At 38.6% G+C, this 18,161-nt stretch overlaps 1 protein-coding gene across 1 annotated transcript; it reads right to left on the bottom strand.

The window, feature by feature from the left end:
• Positions 1-14,328: 14,328 nt before the first annotated feature.
• LOC104609001 (uncharacterized) lies at positions 14,329-18,122 on the bottom strand. The gene has a single exon (XM_010275163.3). It carries the CDS (start codon positions 16,026-16,028, stop codon positions 14,595-14,597), a length of 1,434 nt encoding a protein of 477 aa, XP_010273465.1. The 5' UTR covers positions 16,029-18,122; the 3' UTR covers positions 14,329-14,594.
• Between the last annotated feature and the right edge of the window lie 39 nt (positions 18,123-18,161).

Raw genomic sequence — 18,161 nt, 5'->3', positions numbered from 1 at the left:
CCTCAGATCTCGTCCACCTCCTATTACCTTGAGCTAACTTGACCATCAGAACCCGAGGCCTTTGATGCTCTCCTTTTGTCACTCCTCGCAGGACAGGCCTACTAGCCCTCAGCCAATTCAAGCCTCAAATTATTCAGCCTCGCCTCGGCTCAAAAGCAAATTAATAGTGTTGCCCCTGGCCCATTCCGGGTAGCAACAATTGGCGTTGTGTGGAACGTCGCTAAGACTTCCCTCAACTAAACTCGCATTCTCTCAAACTTAAAGAATTAACTCCTAAGCTCCAGCCGACATGGCAAGAAACACTAGAAGCACCCAGAACCTGGTCACAAGAGATCAACTCCAAGCGGTCCTCGACCGGCTGGACCACCTCGCCCAACCGATTGACGAGGTGCACCACCAGGCAGGAAGCCGCCCCGCAGGGAGCTCGGGCCACCAGGGCGAACGTGCATCCGCGGACCCATTAGCCATCGGCCCAATCGACTCCCACCAAGCCGACCCCTCAGAATCTGACAGCAACCGGCGTGCTAGCCAACTACCGAGGACCTCCAGACCCCTCAGCCGAAGAGAGGAAGAACACACCCTCTACTGCTACTGTGAGGTCGAGGCCCCGGCCTCGCCTCCCACATATTGCTTCAGGTGGCCGCGGCGGATGAGGGACTCTATTTCATTTTTCAACTTGTAGCAGTTCTTGGTGTTGTGGCTAGTGCCACAGTGGTACTTGTAGTATTTCTTTGGATTTTCTTTCTTGGGGTTCCTCTTCATCTTCTCGGGCCACTTCATGTATTCCTCCTTCCCCACTTGCATGAGAATCTACATCTGGGTGGAGGTGAGTGGCATATACTTGTTGCAAGCCAGGGCTGGGACCGGTGGCTTCTTGTTGTCTCTACTGTTGTTATTGTTGTTATGGCTGTCTCCATTTCTTTTCTTCTTCTTCGGGCCTCTGTGGTGGCAGTCAACCTCTCCTTCTTGGCGACTGTTGGCCGAGGCCTCCTCAGCGGCGATGTACTTCTAGGCCTTCTTCAGGAATTCCGCCTTAGACTTCAGTGGTCTCTTGGCCACCGAGCACCTAAGGGCCAAGCCTACCAGTAGGCCAATGATAGCTGTGCGCATGGAGACCATGGGGTTGAGGTCTTGGACCTCGATTTCTTCCTTCTTAAAGCAGTCGATGTAGGATTGAGACTCTCACCTCACTTCTGTTGGACGGCCATGAGAGAGACAACACTCTTCTAGCATTGTCTATTGCTGATGAAGTGGGCGAGGAAGAGGTTGGAAAACTACTCCCATGAGCTGATGGACCGAGGGGGGAGCCCGGAGAACCATCAGCGAGCTGCCCCCTTGAAGGTTGCCTAGAAAGTCTGGCATGTCAAAGCATCGGAGTATCCATAAAGGAGCATGAGCACCTTGAAACTTTCTAGGTGGTCGTTTGGGTCCATTGCCCCATCGTATATCTCGAGCGTGGACACCTTGAAGTGTGGTGGGAGAAGTTCGAAGATGATGTCTGGGGTGAAGGCATCAATCCTTTCGGGCGGAGGGTTCTGGTTGGCCGAGGCTACGGCTCGACTTTCTCTGACTTGGCGGAGCTCGTCCTTGACGACTCCGAGCTGTGCTTGTAGGTCAACAATATTTTGGTTAAGGGGGGGGGGCCTAGGCCCCATTGTGCTCCTCTCGGACTCAGTGGAGGTCGACCCAAATCCCCAAATACTCTGACACGGGCCCGTGTCCATTCCTTCTGGCCTGTCTGTCATTCAGCTTGTTATATATAATATTTTTATTTTTTATATATAATAATAATAACTAATTTTTATATGTATAAGTATAATTTTTTATTTTTATAAAGCATTTAGCTCACAGTCAAGCCTCATATATAGTTTATTGGCAAGCCAAACTTGGAATGGCTAGATATTCGGCTTGGCTCGAGTCAAATCCACCCCTAAGTTTTAGCAACAGTCACAAAGTTCAAGGGAGATTTCAGCAACTTACCCTAAATATAATATATACGATGTTTTCAAATTCATGTTCCAACGTTAGGTCACACACTTCTCACTTTCAAAAAGCAAGACAATAGGCTTCCAATGTAGGGGTGTTCATTGTTTGGTTCAAACTACAAAACCGAACCGAACCAAACCACATTGGTTTCATATTTTGATAAATTGCGGTTTGTGGTTTCGATTTTGTTTCTTGAATTTTATAAACGAAACCAAATTGTAAATCACAAATGAAATTATATATAATTATATAAATAAATGATGTATAAATATTAGGGGTGCTAATATGGTATTTAGGCTTTCTAATTGGGTTAAGCCTAATAGAATCATCGAATGGTCCAAAATTTTCCAAACTGTATTAGAAACCACACCAAACCGAAATAAAACGGTCTGGTTTGGTTTTCATGCCATAACAGTTGGTTTGATTTGGAAATTTCTCAAGCTGTAATTTACTGGCTAAACCACATCGAATTAGACCATGAACACCCCTATTCCAACGTAATACCAACAATGCCTTCAATGTATTCAGTATCTCCCTTCATTTTCACTTACTCATTTTCCCCCCAGCTAATATCCATGATTTTTTTTAATGAGCCAATATTTAACCCTTTTTTTCTGTGTAACTCTATACCTATGTCTCTCCGAAGATAAATTTTCATAAAGAAAAATCGGAATATATTGTACTGGCCATTGGCTGCCTTGCTACAATCCTCAATAATGTTTTTTTTCGGCATAAGGCTGGATGCCTTTGTAACTTGGTCACTACATGCAATAAACATTTTTTGGTGTTAGAAATCTTTCTTCTTTATGTCATGCATTCATTGTTTATTATGAGCCTTGAAGTAGGGATGGATTCAAGTTGAGCCAATCCGAATATTTGGTTATACAAGCTCATCTCAGCAGAAAAAATGCAATGCTTGAGTTTGATTTGAATTAGAGACCTAAATTCGAACTCGGCTCAATTCAAAAGCTTATATGTTCAAGCTTGATAATGGGCTAAGCTTCATAAAAAAAATAAAAATTTTACAAGTTTTACATATAAAAAACTATATATATATATATATATATATATATATATATATATATATATAATTATTCATATAAAATTAATTTTTATTATAAATAAATAAAAAATATTATATATAATATATGCTCGATTAGGCTCATAAAGTTCACAAGCCGAGTTTCATTGAGCTCAAACTTGACTCAATTAACAAACAAGCTTATATATTGGACTTGAACTTGAAGCTTGGTTTAGATCAACCCAAATCAAGATTTTTACAAGTTGAGCTCAAATCGCTCATGAAAAACTTAATTCATATCCACCCTTACAAAGGAATGTGGTTTGCAGCCATAAAGTGGTTGCACCAACAGTTTGAAGCATGTGAATTCGTGAACTAGGAATGTCTCAAACAATGATGTAAAAAGTATCACAAAGTGGGGACGAATTTGTTAACCTCAACTACTCGATGATCATCAAAATGCCCTTGCTGAACGATATTGGGTCCTAGATCCATATGCACTCTAGTTATACCTGTTCCGCTGTTTACGGGCCATGTTTGAGTTGGGCTTTGCCTCTATGTCAACAAAATATGTTCAGGAGTTTGGGCCCCAGCCTAATTATCGGACTTAAATCTTGAACCCGAACTCGATTCTCATATAAAGCCTGAAGCTCAATCAAAAAATTGAGAAAAAAAATAGATTTTCTTTTTTTTATTCAACAACAAAACTGATTTATTTATACTAAATGACCTCAAAGCCTAAAAGTACTAAAAATTTTCACTATAGGTTGAGAAAAGAGAAGACGAACAAAGTAAATAAAATATATTATTTATCTTTTTATTATATAAAATATTATCAGGTCTGACTTGGGCATGGGCTAGATTTTTTTTTTTTTTTGAGAAAGCCTGAGCCCAGCCCAAAAAAAAATCAGACCTGATGTTTTGGGCCTGAGCCCAAACCCATGAGCTTAAACTCGTATCCAAACCCCACCAAAATGGTCCAGGCAGGAATGGCCCATTGGATTACCCATTCCATGAAGAGGTCTAACTCTGATAAGTATGATAATTGAGGCTTTTCTCGGTCAATCTGGGTCCATATGCACTACATGAGTCCAATTATTGCCAGATTTAGGCTCGGTATGACAATGGTTGTGGACCCAAATCCACCAAATGATGGGAGCTAAGGCTCCGTTTGGAAATGATGCAAATGGAATGTAAATCCCGGTTCAGGGTAAATGTGTATTCTGGTTTAATTTTGCCAATGTTTGGCAAGAATGAAATTATGCATCAATAAATGACAGAAAATACATTTTCCAATGCATGTTTACATCCAAAATGTGATGTAAATGTATATTGATAAAAAGGAAGTAAATTTGCATTCAATGTGGCTTTTATTGAAAAAGGCATATATTTTATTGGCATTTATGTTTGCATCCATTACCGCTAAAAGTCTGTTTGGTAAGAAAGTAATTTTATCAATGCAAAACCAACCCAACTTTGCATTTATATGAACCGTTTTACACTCTACATATTTGCTTTCATACTTTATTTGCATCGTTCCCAAATGTAGCCTAAACGAGTTTGAAATTAACAAAAGCCTGTTGAATAAATTCAAACCTAAATTTTATTGCGTGTGACAAATTGGATACCCATTTGTCAAAATTTGTGAATTACTAACTATTTTACCAAAAGGAAAATCATACAAACTATGGCTGGTTGTTCAGATGCATGGTTATAAAAAACATCCCGGAAAATAGAACAGTTCTGGCCACTGGTTTTCAGGTCGATGGTTCAATTGTCCGGTTCGAATGGAGAGTCCATTCTAACAAAAAAAATTAAAAAATAATAATTAAAAATAAAAAACAACCAAAACCATTAAATGAATTGATAGTTCAACCACCCGGGTCAACAGATTATTGACTGATTCAATGATTTTTGTTCAAGGATTGAATTTGAAATAAAACAGAACCAGTTGCTTTGCTTAGACGGTTTCAGACTGAACAGTCTGACCGTCCGAATCAACGGCGATTCAAAAACCATGTTCAGATGTCTGAGTAAATTGGATACCCATTTGTCACCTCTTATTCCAGCTACTGGGTCCCATGGTCATAGTGCCTCTTGGCCCTTGGGTATTCATAAGATCATTATGGGCCCAACCGCCCAACAGAAGGAAAATCCACATAAAGTCTAGCATCCTCCGTTTGGACAGTGAAAAGCTGTCTTGTTTGAGGTTGTTATCTAAAACATATAAAAGTAACTTTGTAATACTTCATGTACATTCTGTTTTTGCTAGACAAAAAACGCTTTTCACCATTAGATTCCAAATTCCCCCATTGTTTGATCTGTGAATCTGATGAGGAAAATCAAACACATATATTCATGTAGTGTCAATGAATGAAACAAATATTTGGCCTTGATGTAAGACAAGTACAGTCAAAAGTTTAATAGTTGGTTTAAAAGAGGGGTCCAATTTATATTTAGTGCTTTTGGGGTTATCCGTTTGTCATGACCTGATTCTCGACAATTAGAGGGCGGGGGGGAGGGAGGCATCTCTAATGTGAATTGTTTTCTTCTGCTTTCCAAAAACATTTCAAAACCATTTACTTGTTGGTTTATGAGACAAAAAAACTTATTTTTAAGTTGTATTTGTGTTGGAACGTATTCTTGAATTTCTAGTTTAAAGGAGATGTTTCCATACATTAGAACATTTTCACTATCTAATGATTTCTAGTTTAAAGAATATGGGTCAGGTTGATGATCGAGTTAGGGTTAGGACGGAATTTTTGTCAACCCAAACTAGGGGTGCAACTTGGGCGGGCCTAGCCCGAGCCCAAATTGACCCAGGCCGAAATTTTGTATGGGTTGAACTTGGGACTAAAAAGTTGCGTTTTTATTTTTTTGGCCTGGGTTCGGACCTAGTCCTTAGGTAGTTCAAACCCGGCCCAACTATACATATTCATACATACATACATATATACATACATACATACATACATATATATATATATATATATATATATATGTAAATTTTGCATATATATTTGCATGTATATACATCTGTATACAAATTTACCTATATAGGCTTGGTTTGGAAGGAGTATAAATGCAAATACGTAGAGTGCAAAACCTTACATTTTGTTTTGCTTTGTATATATTTGTATTTGTACTCCTTCCAAACTGAGCCATACATATATATTTGCATACATATTTACATATATACATACGTATGTGTATTCATATTTGCATAAATACATACATATATGTATACTATTAGAGCGGGTTCATTCATTGACCAACCTGAGCCCGGCTTGGGCCCGAGACCAACCTAAGTGCATCAAATTACAATGCGGGTTAGGAAGATCGGGCTTGACCTAGGGCTCGGGCCTTAATCCCAACCCGCCCGACATGCACCCTAGCCCAACCCATTGGACAATCCAAAATCAACTTATCATAATCAATTTGTTTTAACTCTTAAGCCCTAACCCTAATAATTTTGTTATTAGTGATTTTCATTCTATAATTTTGTGTTTCATTATTGCTAATTTTATAATTTTAGAATTTCAATAGAAGAACTATTATAATTCATAATAGATTATAATCATTTGAAACATTCCTTTCTTTGCTTTTGCACTAAAAGAACTAATAAAAAGATAAAAAACAAGGGAAAATTCCAACTCTAGTACCCTAAGGCCTAAACCTTGGGGGTAGTGTCAAGTTAGTATTCGAACTTTCAAACGTGTCACTACAGTACCTAAACTTTCAAAAAGTGTCAAATTGGTCTTGCCATTAACCGACCGTCAACTATCTATTAAAAATATGAAAACTACCTTCAAAAGAAGACATTGTTCATTGTCTTCTACCTTGAGACTGAACCGGTTGAGGTGTTTGAGATTCTACACTAATGAAGTCATTGTCTTTTACCTTTAGATCTGAAACACATTTTTGTTTAGTTATTTCTTTGCTTTCAGTTATTGTTTCCCTCAATCGTATTTCATGTTTTTTCTCTCGTTTTCTTTGAAGATAATCGATTCAGTTTCACAGTAAAAGACAATGGACAGTGTCTTCTTTTGAATGGTAGTTTTGACATTTTCAATAGATAACTAGCGATCGGTTAACGACAGGGACCAACTTGACACTTTTTGAAAATTTAAATAGCTACGTTTGAAAGTTCAGGTACTAACTTGACACTACCCCCAAAGTTCAAGGTACTAAAGTGGAATTTTCCAAAAAACAAATACCAATAAAAATATAATTAATATATGATCATAAAGGTTAAGTTTATGTCTCTTAATAAAATATTACGAGAATTTGAGATATCTTATAAGGCCTTGTTTATTTGTCCGTTTCTCACGGTGTAAGTTGGTCAATTGGGTCTTTGCGTTCTAGCACTGCTATAATGGGTCCCATGAAAATGAATTTTTCAAAGAGAATCAATTACCTCGTGGAGGGTGCTTAATCCTCTTCCACCTCCGTCTCTACCTGGGTAAGTGGAAGTGTGACCACTAGCATAGAAAATTACTCAAACAACTTTTGACTAGAAATCACTTGCTTGGGTAAACATGTTATACAAGTACCAATAAATGATCGAATCCTAAAATTTTAGAGAAATTGTCCAAAACCCACCATCACTTTTTATGAATTCTCTTAAATTCACCACAACTTTTCAAAACATTCAAAACTCACCATGTGGGTGTGATTTTATTTTCTAAAGCTCACCATCTGTTAGAACACCGTTAAAGTTCATCTACCCAAGTTGTCCATATCAACCTAAATGCATATTTCATGACTAAACTGCTCCTGAATGGTGACATTTTTTTGACCGAAATGCCCTTAAGCGCCCAATCCTATTTCATATATAAAATTCTTCATTGAGAGTCTTTCTTGCTCTCAACATCCAAGGAACCTCTTAGGCTCTTACCAGGTATTTCACCTTCAACTATTGGATTTGAATTGAGCCTAGACCGAGTTACAACCATGACCAACAACTATTGGATTGGCAGTTCGTCACTTCAAGTAAACACCAAGGTGTCATCTTTTTCCAATAAGAGCTCATCTGGTAAGGCAAATTTCCAGCAATGGTTTTGGAAATTGCAGATCCAAATAGGAAGTCTTAAGCGGATTATTTTCAAATCCTGCCTCTTGAATATCCTAAGCAGATTAATGATTCCTTCTAAAGAAAACATACTCATGCCACCTTGGAAAGAAAGAGCAAAGGAAAGAAAACTCTGGGTCCAAGTTTTGTTCTATCAAGCATGCTCATCCATTATCATATTCACGTCACAAAGTCGAATAAAGGAAATTGGGGTTGATATCAAAGTTTTTGAGAAGGTTAAAATGACAGATTTGAATCCAGAAACATGTTAATGGCGACTAGAACTTTCCCTAAATATCGTCATAAATGATAACATTGCAATAGTTTCTCAAAGGATAAGATCAAAAGGCAACCCTGATTATCAATAAGTGGAGAGTTCGAGCATGTCAATTACAGGGCTATAAATCAAAATTCAGATAACTCCTTGTACTTTTCAACGACCCCAATCAAACACATTGTCTGAAAAATATCAAACAGCTCAGATCCAACTCCAACTCCAATGTTGAATGAGGAGTAATAGCACTGGGAATGAGAAGTAACAGCACTGGGTTCAATTCTAAAGGGATGGTAGTGCCTGTGTATAAACATGAGCAGTAATGGTCTCTGTAATGTATTGAATGAATAGTTATTTTTCTCTCTGATTTTATTCAACCATTTTCCCTCTACCTCTGCATCTCCGCCCTTCTCTGTCTCCAGCTCTTCACCTCCATCTCTCCATCACTTCTTCTCCGATCAGCACAGGTGCCGTCGCTGAGAGTAACGCCGGTCATCGGATTTTCTCCTACTTCTTTAGACTAAAGAAAGAACAACTCATTGTCGCTGTCGTTGGATTCTTGCCACTAGATTCTCACCAAAAAATCCACTTTGCTCAAGCCTCTACCACTGGATTCTCACTAGAAAATCCACTTTGCTCAAGCTTCTACCGCTGGATGCTCACCAGAAAACCACTTTGTCCTTTTGGTTTCTCCAATTGAAACCTAGTAACTGAAGTTTGGTTTTAGTGATGTCACTGCTACCCATTTGGATTTTGTTTGGATTGGAGTGCTAAGGAGCTCGATTGAGAAGTGTTGCGGGAAACACTAGGCTTTGTGGTGTGAGCCCGTTACCAGTCTGTTCATTTACAGGTTCTCCATCCACGGTGGGGAGACAACGATGGAACGACGGCCATCGTTGATGCTGCCGCAGATCTCACCAACTCGAGCTCGTCCTTCCACCACCGATATTTCGAACACGTTAACGACGGAAGAAACTTCTCAGTCTCTTCTTTCTTCTTCTTCTCCTTCCCATCTCCACCGATCGACCAACATTTTGTCACGTCAACGCTTCTCATCTTCAAAGTATACTCTCTGAAACACCAAAGCATTAATCAGTCTCAAATCCTCAAATCTTCAAGTTCTCAGACGAAGGGAGAAGCAACAGCCGATGGAGGAAGAAAGTAGCAGCCAATGCTTTCTCATTGTTAGGATTTTGGGTTGAAGAATGATGGGGTAATTTTGGTATATTGCAAAATGAAACAAATATAATGAAGGATAAAATAGTAAATTAACAACGCCTTAGTCAAATTACCGTTATCTCACTGATATGGTGAGTTTTGAACATTTTGAGAAGTTGTGATGAATTTAAGAGAATTCATAAAAAGTGATGATGGGTTTTTGGACAATTTCCCAAAATTTTAAGAAGATGGGACAAAAATCCAGTTAGACCCAAACCAAGGCTAGTCCAATCCATTATCAACCTACCATTGGGTAAGGTTGGATTAGGTCAAGTTGGGTTAAGGTTAGGGTTAGGGGTTCATAACCCAAATCTAGGTTTACCTCAACCTGTCCTAACCTAACCCGAATTGCACCCTATGTATGTCTTAAAATTTTCGTTGTGTCACTCTTTTTTCAACCTATTTTTGCTAGTAGTGGTGCTCACGGTTCTTTTAACTGAATCGGTATTATTGGTTTTTGGAAAATCGATAATCGATACCAATCCGTTAATTGGTTGACCAGTTCGGTTAATCGTCAGTTTGGTTCGTCAATTTTTCGATTTTTTTTTATTTTTACAATATATATTCTAAAAATATATAAATATATAATAAAAATTTATAAATATATATATATAATATTATATTTTAAATAATAAATAATATATCATATATTATAAATATATATTTATATATAATGCATATTTATTAATTTATAATATATAAAAATTATGAAATATATATAATATATAATATACATAAATATATATAAAATATATAAAAATATATGTATACTAGTCAGTTCAGTTAACCGTCGATTTTCTATATTGGTTAATCAAAACTGAACTGGTACCTTCAGTTTTTTTAAAACACCGAACCAATTGGTTCGATTAACCAATTTTTTTGTTCAGTTTTGGTTGGTTTGATTTTTTGGTTTTTTTGCTCACCCCTATTTGCTAGTGCTACAATTTGGGTGGACATCGGCTAGGTTTTTTGTCAAAATATAAATAGCCCAAGCCCAAATCAGCATAAAATGCTAACTCGGGTTGGCCCTAAGTTTTGCTATCTATGGGTCACCAGTTCACCACATGATCAATTTCCTAAATGCAACCCAACCCGAAACCAACTAAAACGGGTCCAAACACGGAGATTTGACCCACAATAAAAACCTAAATCTAGATCCTACCCATCAATGTTTTCAAAACTGGATCAGACTGCACAGTCAGATCGAAAGTAATTAATTCCATTTTACCCCAAAACTACTATTTGGCTAAAAGCCTAAAAATCGTTGATTTGGTCAACGAACCACTAACCCAGGCGGTCAATTCATCGAACCGTTTGACCTAGGAATGGCTTTTGGCCATTTTTGTTTTTTTAATTTTTTATCAAAACGGGCTGTCTATTCAGACAGGATGATTAGGTTTGACTAGGAACCGGACCCAATCCGGTTTTAAAAATCTTGCTACCCATTGCATTCCCTAAGGCCTAAAATTCACTCCCATCAAATCACATTACCCAATCCAATAAATCCAATAGAGGAATAGGCACCAAAAAAATTCTCAATAAGTATTAACAGGCCCAATGTAGATTTTTGATTTCCACTACAGAACTATAAACATTCAAAATGTCAAGAACCCACATTCAATGCACCAAGACCCACAATGAATTAGCATCAATTCCGAACTGACACCTACCCCAACAATAATTTGGGCCTACAAATTCTGACACAGAGCTGAACGTCATTCTCCCAAAAAAATCCCAAAGCAAAATCCTTAAAAAAAAAAAAAAAAGAAGCCGCCCACAAACATCGCACGCCCACAACATATCCATATCGGGGGGGTCCCATCTGTCTATATCTATCACCCCATCCAGAATTTGGAAACTGATCATCTACAGTCTACATATATTGGCTGGCTGGGTAGAGTCTATTTTTCATTCAGTAGAAGAGAAGTCTACACCTGTTCATGGCCGAGTATTCGAGCTGGACTAGCCCAATCTAACTTGACCTTGGATATATTATATAGCAAAAAGTGTATTTTATATAATATATATATATATATATATAATATGTTATTTTTTTATTATTCTTTTCATTTTTCAAGTCATAGTAAAAACATGTTTGAAAGTGTTTATGTTAAAAATAGGTGCTTAGAAATAAGTGCTTATTTCAAAGAATAATTACTTATTTTATATTAAGTGTTTAATGATAGTTTTTTCGATAAATACTTAAATAAGTATTTTTGACTTTTTTGTTCTTTATTTTCTTTCAAATTTTTAAAATATATCCTGAAATTTTCAAACTTATGTGGGTGGTGGGCTCTCTCTAAACAGGGCATTCATCTTTCAGGGAAAGCAGTCGAATGTAACAGGGATGACATAGGCATTCAGGCTCAAGAAAAAACAAAGTAAAATTAGAAGAGAAAGAAAAGAAAAAGGAAAAGGAAAAAATCTTTAATACATTTTTTTTTCAAAATTTCTATCCAGATTTCGGACATAAAAACTAGACTCGGGCTCAATACTAGGCCTGGGCTTTAAATGTATTCTATTAATATAAAAACAAAACCCGACCAAACCCGGTCCGTGTAGAGAGGTTCAGGGGAGTGACCGAGTGAGAACTCAGAGAGTGAGGGGGAAGCGGGGCCCGAGGCCGAGTCGGTGGGTGTATATAGAAAACAGTAACATTCGTCCTTGCACCGAGTACTGGTCTACCCACGTGAGGCTCTGATGCATTTCTCTCAGTGAGGCTTTGAACAAGCAACGAGGCTGTCCTTTCACCTTTGTGATGGGGGGGGGGCCAAATCCTAATAAGGCAAATCTTCTCTTTGCACGTGGGTCCCACATTTCCAGCTGATGTGTCCTCTAATGATTGGCCTATTATCCCCTCCGGTTACCGTAGCCCCCTACCCCTCGTGCGGTCATGCCCATTTTCTGATTGTGTTGCGTGTCAGAAGCCTCTCTGTAATTAAAGAGAGAGAGCCTCTCTTGATTTCCCCCCTTTGTCCCTACCAACGTCCTATTCTATTTTCGCCTTTGGAGTCAATGGCTGATGTGGGTGTGGCTTTTTGTCTGGCGTTTCTTTCTCATACAGCTTTATTGCTTTACCCGGTGGACTCGGTTTGAAATGAGTACAAATCACAAATACAAATCAGTACAGTGCAAATATAATGTCTAAAAATACAAAATTTAAGATTTTACACCATACATATTTGCATTTATATTATTCCTTTTGTAAAGAATATAAACACACTGTGCATATTTGTATTTATACTCTTTCTAAATTGAGCCTTACCAAAAAGGGTTGTAGGAATAATTGCCAAAACCATTCCACTTCTATGGTCAGACCAATCAGGCGACCTATATCTTTCATTGTGGAATGACCATCTATGACACACTACGGAAATTCCCTTGTTTTTGTCCATCAAGCCAAATGGTTTCAAATTTGAATTTTGATTGTGGCTAATTTACGCATAGAAACTGATACAATCAAGTTGATTTGTCAATGGGTCAGGTCTGGTTCACAACAGGGCAGACCACCCCTGAACCAATTATTAATTGGGATAATCTGGTCTGACCCAATTATACTTATATATCTACCTATATCATAATAATAAGTTAGGGACTTCATTTTTGATAATACAAGCTTAACAAAAATGACATTAAATAGTAAATTGATTTTATGTTGACAAAACAAATGTTTTTTTAACCAAAATCATATTGCCTATGAAATTTACCTGCTTAGATAAATATAACAAAAATTACAAGAAAACCAAAGAAACTCAGAACCAAACACAGACTAAGTGAGAAGGGTAAGCTAGGAATTAAAAAGTTAGTAAACTGTAAAATTATGTAGGATACTATAGATATTTCCTGCTCCTCCATTTGTAAGTGTTCTGGACTTCTGGTGGTAAAATTTTGCTGGGTTGACTCCAGTCAAGTACACTCTACTCCCTCTCCTTTATTATTACTGTTTTCTACTTCACCTGTTTCTTTTGGCCATGTAGCTGAAGAAATTCAATTTTTCTAATCCACCCTCAAGAGGGTTTTAGTTCATAAATCCTCTTTCGGGAGAGGTTTTAAAGCACAAACTTAATTCATTTATTTTATTCCCTTGTTTTACATATGGAGGGATGTTTACAAAGGTCCACCTGTCTGGTTGACACTTCCACCTCCCTCTCTTTATGGAAGAGAGGCTTTGTAGCTTTGAGAAGAATCAGGAATCAGTTCCCCCAACTGTACAACTGGGGCCTGAAAGCAGGAAGAGTTCCCAAGGTGGGAATTTCTCAGCACAAAGGTTTGACATAATCTGAAATCATCTGGTAACTATTGTATGTTCTCAGAACCAAGGTTTAGGTGAACTGAGTCTTGAGGTCTTGAGTTTATCTGCTACTTGGGTGACCCACAATCCATCGAATTGCACTGATTGGTTGGACCGATTGTCCCAGTTTTAAAAGATCTGGGTCCATTAGATTAAGGTTATCCTGCTGGTTGGTGTATAGATTTTTCACTTTTCAAAGCCCACATGGTAAAAAGCTATGTGGTTCACCTGATACTCCACATCCTTGTCTAAAATCTGAATTAAGTGTTTGGTTAATATGGGATCAGCAGAGACTAAGGTAATTTGTTCAAGTCATTTAGGAAACTTAGAGCATGGGAGATGAAGATTACAAATTTATTTTCTTTGAAAAAACATGAGACCAATCTCAATTCCACAGTCCACATAAAGCCTTACAGAAGACTCATTTAAGGGTTACTAAAGAATGATAATACCCTCCTCACACAGAAGACTCATTAGTAATAACTTTAGATTAATTTACACAATTTTGTTTAATCCTACTCTTAACCCAAAAGCTCAGTACCCAAGTGTAGCCTAGAAGAAAGAGCCCCAGAAGCAGAAAGTTACAGAAACTTGGTAGAGTATCTTCAATGGAAGACCTTAACCTTCTGCTTTTGCTATTTTCACAACACCATTAAAGAATTAGAACTAGATGAGAGCAAAAACAGGGAATTTAATTTATATTGAAAGGGAGAAAAGAAAAAGAGAATTCAAGTTAAAGTAAGAGCTGATACAATGCCCAGAGACATAAAACATCCAGCAGATAGATCGATATACAGAACTCAGACGAAGCTTCAGCCTTCAGTGGTTGGACAAGAGAATCACTTCTGTTGCTTCCACAAACATTGAGTCCAATATTTTCTCTTACATAAGCTTCAGACTTATCTAAGCAGAGCCCTGGATTGCCACTAAGATCCAAATTCCTTCCCAACCTCTTCAGGAAGAGTGGGTCGAAAGGAACAACACCAGACAACTTGTTTCTGCTTAGATTCAAGTGATATATGTGAGAGAGGCCAGTTAAACCAACTGGAATTTCACCTATTAATCTATTGTTCTGCAGTGATAAAGTGCTGAGGTTCAGAAGCTGAGAGAAACTCTGAGGAATATTTCCTGAATACCCTGAATTTGCAAGCCTGAGTTCTTGCAGCTTCACCAATCTTCCAAGCTCATGTGGCAGGGGAACGAACATTGGGTTGTCGTCCATGATAAAGTACTCTAGGCTCTCCAACTTCGCCAATCCTTCAGGAAACTTCCCTGTCAATCTGTTGTTGCTCAGAGCCAAAAAAACCAAGAAATTAAGGTTCTCAATGCTGTCAGGGATGCCACCAGTGAGCAAATTCGAACTCAAATCAAGCTTCTGAAGAAGACCCAGTTGTCCAATTCTGTCTGGAATAGGACCCGTAAGCAAATTATAGCTTAAATCAAGCCCCTCAATATTCTTGAGACTTCCCAGTAGGTTTGGGATAGTGCCTGTGAGGAAATTGTAGCTCAAATCAAGGTGTATCAATGAGGTTAAAGTAAAGATCTCTTCTGGAATTCCCCCAACCAGGTGGTTTTGAGTCAATGTGAGGACCTGGAGAGATTTCAAAGCAGATAGCTGAGGCGGTATTGGCCCGACGAGTGCTGGGTTTGATCTCAGACTGAGCTGTTGCAGTGAAGAAGTAGAGATACTATGTTGGGGTAGAGAGATGGTTGTTCTGGTGTGATAGAAGCAATGGAAGAAGAACACAGATTGAAGGTAGGGAAGATCAAAGATTTCAGAAGGGAAGGTGGCTGTGGCCTTGCAGGTTGGGTTGGGTGGCGTGCCAAAATCAAGCCTAGAGACATAGAGGCGGTTGTGTTCACCTGTTTTGCACTCTATACCAGGCCATGAAGAGCCTGGTTTACATGGGTGTGGATTGGAGACTCTCCAGTTTCTATCAGATGACATGGTCTCCATGATCTTGAACAAAGTTTCGGTTTCAACCGGGTCCATGTCAATGGACTGGACGTTGTTGTCGGGATGTTGTTCATTCCCTTGTTCATGAATGGGCAGAGAAAGAGCATAAGGTGGTGAGAATGTGAAAAGCAGAAAAAGCAGTACAGGAGAGATTGAGAAGCACCGACCCATTGTGGAGATGTTTGGCTCTCTGCTTCTCAGTTCCAACATCTGTTTGGGTAGCTTTAGGAATGGATTTCATGAGCGAGTAAGATCAAAGCTCAGAGAGAGAGAGAGGCAGGGGGATGTGATTGAGGTGATGGGTGGGGCCATTGAGTGAGAGAATTGGAAGCCCAGGTAGGGTCAAAAGGATTGAAAACAGGAGGGGAAAATAGGAAGGAATTCAAAAGAAAGAAGAAACAAAAGAAAGACAGAATTTGATATTTGTGAGAGGAGGTACATGAATTCTCATCAGTCATCACTGTTTCTGCATTTGGGTCCCCAAGGCTTCCAAGCTTCTGACATATTTCTATTTAGTAAATATAATACCTTCCAACTCTGTCTGTATCTGTGAAAGTGTGGAGACTGTTTTTTTCACGGCATTTCCTCTCTGAAACCGAAACAAAATTAAAAATTTAAAATTGAAACCAATCAAACCCATTGCAGCTAGTTTTCCCAAAAGCACTATAAATATAATGAATCTTGTTAGCTCCCAGCAACCTGCATGCAGTAAGGAAGATCCACCAACCGTGCAAATGAGTACGTGATCCCTGTTCATGTGCAGTTGATTCCTGTACCGTTTTGGGGCCACGATTCCCTTGTGCATTCTCGTGGGCCACATTTATGTCAATCTAAAGCCAGGGGCACAGCCACAGGTTATAGGAATTTTGGGATTCTGCACTTCCTTTCCTGCACTTAACGTGTAAGGACCCATGTATATGAGACAGCACATGAAAAGGGACACTTGTCACGGACTGTTTGGAATTGCAGGAAAAAGATTGCAGCATATCATACAGTGGTCCCCAGGGTCAGAAAGGGACCCACCCCTTGCATCCTATGTGATGAATGCCTAGATATGGTGTCTAATCTTAATGTGAAGATGCACTTAAAAGTATCGGAACATATACCCTTGGCCCACTTTTCAGTTTTGTCCAACACCTGAGAACAACGTTGAATGGACAACATTCTGACGCCAGTCAACTCCTGATGTTACTTAGAATTCTGGTCTCCACTGGCCAGTCTGGGTCATGTGGGGTTACTAGGAGTCTGGGACCATTACGTGCCCTTTGGTTAAGAACCGAAATGTCCATGGCCGTAAGGCCTAATTCCTGGTTAAACTGTCTAGGCTAAGTTTGGGGGTGCTTAAAAATAAGTGTTTATTATTTTGAAAATAATAAGTTCAAAATTTGGATTTACTTTAAGTGTTTATTCAATAAGTACTTTTTTTTTTACCTATTATGACCCACCTCCTCATTTTAAAATATTTATATTACCCCTATTTAAAGCAAGTACTACCCCTATTTCAAATGAGCACTCCCAAACTTAGCCTTACTGTAATGAGTTTGCTAATGCGTCCCACTACACCGTCGAATAGTAATAGCCCCTGCATTTCTCAGAAGTCAGAACACGCATCCCACTTGAAAAATGCAAATGAATAGGTTTTAGAAGAGCTGGCAATGAAGCCGACGTGCAATCCAAAGTTCAGACCCTTTCAGCCCCTCAGTACCAGACAGACTAGTTCTACAGAGTCCCCCTCAGGCCAAGCAATATCCTTGTTGAACTCCAGAGTCCAGATCATCAATGACAAACAATGACACCCACCTTTAGGCAGAACACAACAATTACTAGATGACAATGGTTGATCCACGCCTTTGGCTTGGTGGTAAATGACGAAAGATCCATCATGGTGTCTCAAACCAAAGGCTCTGATCATCCCATTAACATAGACAGAAGAAATGCTCATTGTGTCAGTTTTTTTTTTCTTTTTAGGGGGGTTATTTGCCTGAGCAATCTGGACCATCCAATGTTTCTGATAACCGCATAGAATCACAGAGCATGATCTGTATTGGAATTGGATGGTTCAGCTTACTTAATGGAAAACACACTTTAGATGAAACTGAAAGCAAAATGGCTGTAAGCATATTTCCTGCAGAACTGTCTATTCATATGGGAAACGGGTTTTCCAGTTTTACCCAGACAAATGTGCCAGAGAATCCAATTCCAAATAGAACGTTACCAGAACCTGCAATGTTCCAACTTTGCAGAGAAAAAACGGGTCCCCTGCCTTTCTTTAATCTTTACTTTTCCCAGTAATTTATGCTTTTTTCAAGTTCCAGCAAAAGGAATAAAATAGGGAAACCAAAG

Source organism: Nelumbo nucifera, chromosome 3 (genome assembly GCF_055504915.1).
Source record: "Nelumbo nucifera cultivar China Antique chromosome 3, China Antique-T2T, whole genome shotgun sequence".
In the NCBI taxonomy this organism is placed as follows: Eukaryota; Viridiplantae; Streptophyta; class Magnoliopsida; order Proteales; family Nelumbonaceae; genus Nelumbo; species Nelumbo nucifera.
Note: the sequence above shows the minus strand (reverse complement) of the source record. Positions and strands in the feature narration are given on the sequence as shown.

Excerpts from the sequence above, each read along its gene's own strand:
- LOC104609001 (XM_010275163.3), bottom strand. The coding sequence starts at position 16,028 with ATGTTGGAACTGAGAAGCAGAGAGCCAAACATCTCCACAATGGGTCGG.